This window comes from Dioscorea cayenensis, chromosome 9 (genome assembly GCF_009730915.1).
Source record: "Dioscorea cayenensis subsp. rotundata cultivar TDr96_F1 chromosome 9, TDr96_F1_v2_PseudoChromosome.rev07_lg8_w22 25.fasta, whole genome shotgun sequence".
Lineage (NCBI taxonomy): Eukaryota > Viridiplantae > Streptophyta > Magnoliopsida > Dioscoreales > Dioscoreaceae > Dioscorea > Dioscorea cayenensis.
The window spans coordinates 20,410,054-20,420,215 of NC_052479.1; the positions used below are offsets into that span (position 1 = coordinate 20,410,054).

The 10,162-nt window shown below is 34.3% G+C and overlaps 1 protein-coding gene across 1 annotated transcript; it reads left to right on the top strand.

Moving 5' to 3' along the window:
• The first annotated feature begins 7,943 nt into the window (after positions 1 to 7,943).
• LOC120268575 lies at positions 7,944 to 8,709 on the top strand. The gene is made up of 2 exons (XM_039275912.1): positions 7,944 to 8,245; positions 8,461 to 8,709. The coding sequence occupies exons 1-2, from the start codon at positions 8,033 to 8,035 to the stop codon at positions 8,707 to 8,709; spliced, it is 462 nt and encodes a 153-aa protein (XP_039131846.1). The 5' UTR covers positions 7,944 to 8,032.
• The last annotated feature ends 1,453 nt before the right edge of the window (positions 8,710 to 10,162 follow it).

A 10,162-nucleotide genomic window follows, 5' to 3' on the forward strand; every position in this document is an offset into this window, starting at 1 on the left:
CTTGATTTGATTTTTTATAAGCTTCGGCCTTCAGGCTTCTGATGCTTTTTGCAACTTGTAAACTCTTCAACACTTTAACTTTGAGGTTGTTGAGCTCATTTGTTGATTTGTGTGAAACTTGGACATTTGATTTTTGCATCTTAGATTTGACTTGGATTTCAAGCTGTGGATTCTCTATGTTGATGAATTACAAACTTGGTTTGACTTTCCATAAGCTTCGGCTATCATGCTTGTGAAGCTTTTTTACAACTTGTGAACTCTTCAACACTTTAACTTTGAGGTTGTTGACCTCATTTGTTGATTTGTTTGAAACTTGAGTCTTGGATATTTTCAATTTGCATCTTGGACATTTGATTTTGTATCTTGTATTTGATTAGGATGTTGAGTTGTGGATTCTCTATGATGAGGAATCATCAACTTGATTTTACATGATTTAATTTTTTATAAGTTTTAGCTTTTATGCTTGTGAAACTTTTTTGCAACGTGTGAACTCTTCAACGCTTTAGCCTTGAGGTTGTTGAGCACATTTGTTAATTTGTTTAAAACCTGTATCTTGGGCTTTAAACTTGTATCTTGGATTTGATTTGGATTTTAAACTGTAGACTCTCTGAATTGATGAATTGCAAAAATGATTTAACTTTTCATGAGCTTCGGCTTTCATGCTTGTGAAGCTTTTTGCAACTTGTGAACTCTTCAACTCTTCATCCTTGAGGTTGTTGGGTTCATTTGTTTAATTTGCATTCTTTGATTTGATTTTTTTATAAACTTCGGCCTTCATGCTTGTGAAACTTTTCGCAACTTATGAACTCTTTAACGCTTTAATCTTGAGGTTGTTGGATTCATTTGTTGATTTATCATTTTTTTTAACACCTTGATTTTGATTTGATTTTTTTTCTTTTATTTTCCTCTTTTTTTTTTTTTAAGAATGCTTCATTTTTTTTCATTACTCTTAAGAGAGTCAATGACCTCAATTAGGGTCCATGAGCTCAAAAAGAGTTTTATGGATTTTAGAATTTTTCATCGCCCCTAAGAGAGTCAATGGCCTCAAGGAGGGTACATGAACTCAAAGAAAGTTTTAAGGGTTTTGAAATTTTTCATCACTCTTAAGAGAGTCAATGGCCTCAAACAGGGTCCATCAGCTCAAAGAGAGTTTTAAGGGTCCATTAGCAGGGTCCATTAGCTCAAAGAGAGTTTTAAAAGGATCTTTAATCGCCCATTCGCTTCCGTGACTATCAAGAGGCAATGTAGAGTTCTCTCAAAGAAAGCTATCGCCATGTATTAGAGCGAGCTTCAAGAGAGTTCTTCAAAGGTCTTCATCAACTCTTTCAGCTTATGTGACTGTCAAGAGGCAATGGAAAGGCTCTCTCGAGGAGAGCAGTCAACATGCATTGGACATCACAACTAGCTTCAAGAGGGTCTTTAAGAGACTTCAATAGCCCATCCACTTCCGTGACTGTTAAGAGGCGATGAAGAGGCCCTCTCAAGGAGAGCAGTTGACATGCATTAAACATCACGGTAAGCTTAAGGGGGATCTTGTGAAATTACCAAAATACCCTTTATCTTCGCTAAAACCCCTTTTTTTCTTCTTTTCTTTTTTATTTAGACCCTCTAACATTTCATTTTTTTCACATTTCATCAAATTTTGCAAATGAACCCCAAACTTTCATATTTTCATATTTTTCATGGTTTTTGCAGTTAAACCCTCAAGATTTCATATTTTCACACATTTTCACATTTTTGCATATATGTCCTCAATTATTTCATCATTTTTTCCATAGATTTTGCATAAAAGCCCAACTTTCTACAAATGTATTTTTTTACCACGCATCGAGCCCTCTCTTTCTCTCTCTCTAAATATCGAACAATAACATTTCTAAGCATGTTTTGAACTCAGCATGTTAAAAAGTTCAAAACTAACTAGAGGAAAATCTACAATCCAAGGAATGAGATGGAGATTTTGATTGAGAAAACATGCCACCATGGATACATAAAAGCATGCTGCCACATATACAATTCATTACCACTTAATCAAGGAGTGCATGGTTAGTAAAAGCAATCCAAGGTGCGGGTGCTACCATGGCATGGATTAACATGGGAGTGAATGAAGATTTTTTGTTTTGTAAAATAAAATCCAGACAATTTTTCTTTATGACATAAATGCAACCAAAACATGTATAAGTATATATATATATATATATATATATATATATATATTTGGATGGAACTCTATAAGTGCATTCACCTCTTTCAAGCTATAAGTACTTGACGAGCTTCTCAAGCATGCCTCAAGATTTATTCTGGGGTTATGAACATCATCTTGCTTGCCGTGGTGGAGCAATTGATCTTTTCCTGGGAACATCAAAATGCCAATAGTCAATTTGATGAAGAACTTCATCGACGATCTTTTTTTTTACGATCGAATGTTGTCTCTCGCCATTGATCTTCTCACTGCCGCGAGATGGAGATCGAGATCTAGGATTGGTGAAGAGAACCAGCAACAAGGCTTCTTAGGTTCTGCCAGGGTGGTGACGGCGGCAAAAGCCATATACATCATCACCACCACTACTAAGCTATCCTCATTGTCTTTGGCTTCCTCTAGCTCATTTCATGGTAGCTTTTTCTCTTCCTTCTCAGTCTTTCCTTCTTCTCTTCTTTTTTTTTCTCTTTCTCTCTTGTTTTTTCCTCCCTGTTCTCTCTGTTTTTCTTTTTCTTTTTTTTCCATAAATCCTCAATTTCCCCCCAAAAATCCTTAACCCCCGAGAGTTTTTTTCTTCTTCATTTTTTTTTTAAATTTCAAATTTTATTTCAAAATCCCTTCTTATCCATTTCTTTTTTATTTCTTTTTATATTCTCACTGCTTTTTTAAATTTTCACTTTAATTTATGTTTATTTTTCACGTGACAATTTGTGGTGCACGCTAATTTAAATTTTTCATTTTTAGCCCTCATATATCTTTTTTATTTGATTTTTTCTTCTATTTCTTCTTTTTTTTAAAGTCTATATAAACACATTATTTCATTATTTTAAAAAAACAATACATTAAATATTTATTTATAATACCTAATTGTACTAACTAAAATTAAAAATAATTGAAGTGAGTTATTTAATTAATATTCAGTAATTATTTAAGTAAATAAGGTATACAAAATATTTTAAATTAAAAATTTGTCATAAATAATATTTTAATAATATTTTTTTGCACTAAGAGCAAAATAGTAACGTTACCACATTTTTTTTTTCTTTTTCCTTTTCCTTTTTCTCACTTCCATTGAATTTTATTTCAACAAAACACAATTTTCATACCCATTCATTTCATTCTCATTCCCATTCCACAATCCAAACGCACAAGTAGGAATATGATTACAAATAAAAATGGTGTTTGATTAAAAGTTGTGTCATTGTAGGTGAAAAGAAGTAAATAAAAGAAATGTGACAAATTTATCTTAATGTCCTTAATACTAGATAAATAATTTTCATATATAAAATAATGAGTAATGTTCCATAATAATTTTATTATTTACAAAATATTTTAAATATAATTATTCAAATAATTATTATGAATAAATATTTAAATTGAATATCTCTTTTATCATTATTAGCTTTAATTATTTTAGTTAATTATTTTAATTAATGATTTTTATTTAATTAACTATCTCTGATGGGTAAAAATGTCATTTCACTTTAATTATAATAATTAAATGTGTAAATTGATTGTTTTATTTAATTAAATATCCATTAAAGGCAAAAAATGTCATTTTGTTTCAATTATTATATTAAATATGTATATTAAATAATTCATATTAATTATTATTTTTAATTATTCTAACTAAATATTTAAACTAGCAAATTTATGTTAATTATTATAATTAGTTATTAAATTAATAATTTTTATTTAATTAAATCTTAGCCACGGTAAAATAATCATTTTGACATAAATAGCCCATTCCCCCCAATTTTGGGGAAATACAATTTCTTAACAGTAAATAATTGGATTATTCACAGTAATCATTTCCATTATAATAGCTATGTACTCAAACATGAGATTATTTTACTATGCATAATGAATCCCAATTTAACAATAATTATTCCTTGCATTCAGACGCCCACTTGATCATAGAAAACACGAATAATTTTTATACTATCACTATTCTTCTAAAGATGTTTAGACATTCATAATCAACTCTAGTTTCCACCGGAGAATCATTAAGTTAATTAGAAAAATATCAAGTTACTACAAATTAAAAAAAAAAAAATCTTTAAAGTTGAGGTCTGTGATAGGTAATTCATGAATCTTAGATGAAATGAATAATAAATGTCGCCACTAACCGACACAAATCAAAATTTCAAATATTTTATTAGTTTTACTTGGATCACAAGCAAAGTTTTTTAAAAAAAAATAATTGAAAAGTCACAAATTAAAAAGTAAAATTATTTAAATAAAAAACTCAAATAAAGTCTTCCTTCCATGTGGATAAGTCACACATTAATTAGGAGTAAAATTATTTTACAACGACTAGCAAAGTCTTCAATGGTATATGTTTTTTTAAGGTAGGTTCTTTTAGAAGATGTCTCACGACTCTATTATTAAAAAAAAATAATTAATTAGGTAATTAATTCAAGTATACCCAATCTTCTTTGAATTGATCTTTCAAGTTATCCTTTTATCATCATCAATTATCTAACTAATTCAACTATTTATATATATGTATTATTTTTTGAAAACTTATATTATTATTATTATTATTATTATTATTATTATTGAGATGTTGAAACATGACCAATCAATGATCATGTTGTATTACACCATGACTATTTACTTCAACGTTTATTTAGATGTGACGGTGAACAATTATTTGGTAATAAATGTATGATATGACCAATGTATGTCTTAATAATGCATAAAATATAGTATTAATTCAACCATCATTGATTATGAAAATTTAAAAATAAATGAAGTAAAATTTTGTTTATATCTGCTTCTCAAAAAGCATAAAATTTAATTTTACAAAATATTCTGTTACTATAAATTATATTTAATTAGAAAAAACTCAAAAGGGATATATAATGCTAGCTACATGTCTTTTTCTGCTTGTCAAGACAAGAATCCATGGAAAATGAAAGCTAACCACTCCTATTTGATTTGTTGTGAATGATTGACTAACTTAATGAAATAAAAATCACCAATTTGATGCCAATCTTCTAATTTATTAGTATTTTAAAAAAAAATATGTTCCTTTAAATGTTGAAACAACATTAAGTATCCACTGATCAGTAATAATAATAATAATAATAATAATAATAATAATAATAATAATAATAATAATAATAATAATAAATGTCAGTAAGATTAGTTCATTTTCATCTTTGCTTATAAATCAATTAATATATGTCAGTAAGATTAGTTCATTTTTGGATCTAACCTCCTTCAATCTGGCTCTGCTAGATAAATGGAGATGGAAACTCTTGACTGACTCGAATTGGGGGTGTGCAAAGGTGCTGCAATTCAATTATAATAAGCCAACCTGGGACCTATTCTGCCAAATTCATGGGAGAGTTACCTTCTTTTGGTCTGGGGTTATGAAATGCTTGGAGGCTTTTAGAAGGTGCGTCATGGTGAAAATTAACTCAGGTGTGGATACCTTGTTCTGGAAGGATCGCTGGCTCAATGGTCGTGCTTCCATGCAGATTTGGCCAAATATTTACCGGGCCTCTCCGACGAAGAATGAAATAGTGTTAGATTTGGCTCATCTGCTCACTTGTCCTCCTTTCGTTGAGGATCCTGCTTCTGCGCAGTGCCTTGCCATTCTTAATGCTACGTCTAGTTCTGATAAGAACTCTAGATTTTGGAGTTTGACCGCTAATGGATCCTTCTCGATCAAATCTTTCTATGAATTCCTGAATGACGGGGGGTTTTAGATGCGTAATGGCTAAAGTTTTTTGGAAAGTTCCTTGTCCTAGGAAGGTTAATATCCTTAACTGGTTGGCCTGGAAAAATAAGATCCTATCCCTTGAAAACTTGGCTAGCGGAGGTGTAATAGGCTTTCGACGGACACATGCGTTCTTTGTCATGCTGCTTCAGAATCTGTTGATCATCTGTTCCTTCAATGTCGTTTCTTTCTCAAAGTGTGGACAAAGCTTAGTAGAATTACCCTTTTACCACCACTTCCTAGTTCGATGTCGCTCCTGTGGGGTGCCTGGAGGGTGGCCTCTCGTTCCTCTTTCTGGGTGAAGGGGGATGGGGTGGTCAAGGCTTATGTGTGGTCCATTTGGCTTGCGAGAAATAATGTTATCTATGCTGATAAATGTGTGAATCCGCTTGATGTGTTATTAAAGACTGATCTCTGCATTCTGTCTTGGTTCTCTGCAGCACCAGAGGGATTGAGATCGACACTTGATGATACCATATCCTTCGTTCGGCATAGTCTAGAGTTCATCGAACCTCAGGTTAAGGAGGCGGCGACCGCTCCTATGGCTGAGGAGACTCAGGAGGCTAGTGTGGGGTACTTTTATTATGCCTTATTGGGTCAGGAGGAGACCCGTTGTTCCTCCCGTTTTGGTTCTTTCTGGTGTTGATCCACATCTAGTGGACTTCTGTTGTATCTTTTTCTGTTTTGGTTTTCAATGAACGTGGTTTATCCATTTTTTCATAGAACCCCACGCCGCCAATGTTGACAATTAAGAAGTAAATTTGTATCATTTTGCTGTTGAAACATTAAGTAACGCACTCATCAATATTGTATTATATGATGAATAATGATAATAATCAATATTATATGTATATATATAGCCTGAGGAGCAGTAGTTGTTTGTTAAATATTAAATGGTCTGCGCTTCCCCATCTTTTTCATTTCCTCATAGCATCATCTTGTGTTTAATTAGAGTCTCTGCAAAGAAAACAAAGTGGCATGTTTGATCTAATGAAGCTATGGGTTTTGCTCCAAAGAGAAACTTGATAGATTAGAAAGTGCCGTGAAAGATCTCATGGCCAAGAAGCATGGTATTGAGAGAGAGAGAGAGAGAGAGAGAGAGAGAGAGAGCTTAATATCCCTCAAAACAGAGGAAAACAGCCCAATGATAAACTTCAGCTAGCGTTGGGTTCATAAGGTAAAGCTATGAATAATTAAAACTGCACAAGTCATGTATATGAATAATTTTAAAATGTACGTTTGCACATCGAACTTGTTCTTTGTCCTCATCAAAAGAGAATCCATTTAAAATGGAATCTAACCTCTCTGATTTAATTTGTTATGAATGATTGACTAATTTTATGAAATAAACATTTATCAACTTGAGAACAACGCTTTCTTAAAAAAAAAAGCATAACAACAACAACATTTTCATGCCAATCCCGTATTTTGTCTACTTTAATTTTTACCATTCTGGTTGAGTTTTCCTCCACGTCGGTTGTATATTTTTATTTGTCTTGAGAATTTGTGATTGATTAACATTGCTTTTGTTTAGTTTTTAGAAATGTGAAAAACTGTTCAGAGGGAAAAGACTTTTTAACTGCTGATGAGAGAAAGTATCAGCTTGCAGCTTGCCATGTTTTGTAATTAATTAAGTGAATTAACAGTGATTTATTCCTAAGGATTTAACAATATATTTGATTTATTGTATACTGTTGCATTAAGAAAGACATCAAGAGTACCAAAATGAATCCCAAGCATCTTGACATTGTTGCATGAAGCTGCACGTCCATGTTGACCTTGCAGGATGCCAGGAACATGTCATTAATTAGCTGTGATTTAATTCATTGTTTATCGGTAAGACAACCAACGAGTGTCATATTTTAAAGTGATACAAGAGCGGAGCAAGCACGCGAGTATACTATTTTAAAATTTTAAAATGATGAGACTGAAGGAACTGTAATTACCTAAGTTACTTTAGTTTTAAATTGCAAGGACATGTCTGAATCTCATTTAAAAGGAACTCTCAGAAACCATAACAGTGACTTGTGAGAGAGGGTGATTGTATATTTGGTTTGAGAGAACTTGAATCTGTGTTATCAATCTTTGCATTAATTTTGAGAGACATGGATCTGGTGAAGGGCTGTCTTTCTTGCTTGCAAAGCCCTGTTGTGCTTCAGCACATGAGCTTTGTATTCCACCCCAAAGAGAAAGTTGATGATTTGAACAACGCCATGAAAGATCTCATGGCCAAGAAGAGGGATATTCAGAGAGAGCTTGATAATCCTCAAAACAGGAGGAAACTATGTAGCAATCAACTTGAACGCTGGCTTGACAAGGTAAAACCTTCTACTACCATACTGAGACAACTTTTTTTTTTCTTTTCTTTTTTTTGCTAAATAAAGATATATATGTATATGTATATGCATATGCATATATTAATTACATCATATAATTTATGTTTTGGTTGGTAATTTGAATTTGTTATAATATAGAAAAACAAGTTGTGTTCTCACAAAGATTTTTGACCATGATATGAATCGGTTTTGATCAGGCTGGAAAAACGGAAGATAAGGTAAATCAATTATTGGAGGAATATAGTAAAGGTAATTGTGATGCAGGCTCTTGGTTTCAAATTTGTTATTCAAGGTATAACATTGGCAGTGAAGCTTTCAAATTGAAAGAGGAGATAACTCAGTTGACAGCAGATCAGCCAGAAATCAAATTTACCGACATACCACAGCCTAAACCAGTCCCTGAATCATATATACTAGTGGGGAAAAAAAATCAGGTCCAACATTGATATTGCTCGCACTTATCTGGCAGATGAAAGAGTTGGTATAATTGGCATATGGGGCATGGGGGGTGTAGGCAATGTTAGAAGGGAGAAGAATGAAAGAAGAGAAGAAAAGAGATGGATCAAAGCTCATCAGTATATTAGAAACAAGTGATCAATGGCTACATATAGAAGCAACACATACAGGTATGCACCACTACACATGTATATATATACATACATACATCTGATATACATACATACATCTAACACCCCCCCTCAAACTCAAGGTGGATCATGGGTCTTGAGTTTGGATAACATAAACAGATGCTGATCACGTGTCTGTGCCTTAGTGAAAAAATCAGCCACCTGGACCTCGGTAGGAAGATAACGAAGAGACGATGATGCGCACGACAGGACAATGGGTGAAGTGGGGCATCGACACCAATGTGTTTGGTCGACCATGCTTGACCGGACTGCCGATGCAATGCGAAGAGCTCCTGTCACATCGCACGTTGAATAGGAATAGGAGAATGAATCGACACCAAAAATCCTACAAAAATCGAGCGAGCCAGCACCTCTCTGCATCGTAGAAGTTAAAGCGCGAACCTCGGCCTCAGACCTTGGACTTGGCAATGGTTTCTTGCTTTCAGTCTTCCACACAACAAGTGAAGACCCAAGAAATATACTAACAGCCGCTGATGGAGACTCGGGTCATCAGGGAGAATCGCCCAAGTAGCATCCCGAATAGGCCCGTGGGCAGAATGAGTGTGGATCTAGAGTAGAGAATAGACCACGCGAGGCGTTACCTCAAGATATCGTCATAGTCCGGAGAAGATGTCCATAATGAGCAGTAGGTGGAGCGACAACCGGGCCCGAGAATGTGCACAGCATGAGAAATGTCCGGACGTGTAGCTGACAAGATAGACTCGCTACCAACAAGATGCTCGATGAAGTGAGAAGGATCCGGTGAGGGAACCCTGCTCGAAGGCACGAAGTTGCAAATGCAACTCCATCGGGATGTGGCGGTACAGTGTCAGCAAACCAGGAGGCGATCAAGAAGGTCAAGAGTGTAACTTCTTTGGGATAGTCGATGAGCCATCAGGATGAGATGTGATCTCGATACTGAGAAATATGAGCGGACCAAGATCGGTCAGTTTGTTGCCGCTCCACCTCTGTTCATTATGGACATCTTACGCGGGTGTTACATCAAATGGAGACTGTGGAAATAGTGGTGGTGATACCGGAGGGGTCCTAGGTCTCCTGATAAAGAGCAAGGATGCATCTCGCTCTAATAGCTGCAGTATGATGTCAAGACGCGCTATCATCCCCACGTACTGCTCAACCTATAAAGTCCGGACCTAAGTGAGCTCGGTCCGAAGCTCACCCACAGCACTCTCTAGCCTCTCAAAATAATTGTGTGCTCGAGAGGGAGTAAAAATGGGTACCGAATGCCATAGTGTCTCTTATGCTGGAAGGG

Excerpts from the sequence above, each read along its gene's own strand:
- LOC120268575 (XM_039275912.1), top strand. The coding sequence starts at position 8,033 with ATGGATCTGGTGAAGGGCTGTCTTTCTTGCTTGCAAAGCCCTGTTGTG. Across the intron at positions 8,246-8,460 it reads TTGAACGCTGGCTTGACAAG|GCTGGAAAAACGGAAGATAA; the intron begins GTAAAACCTTCT and ends GGTTTTGATCAG.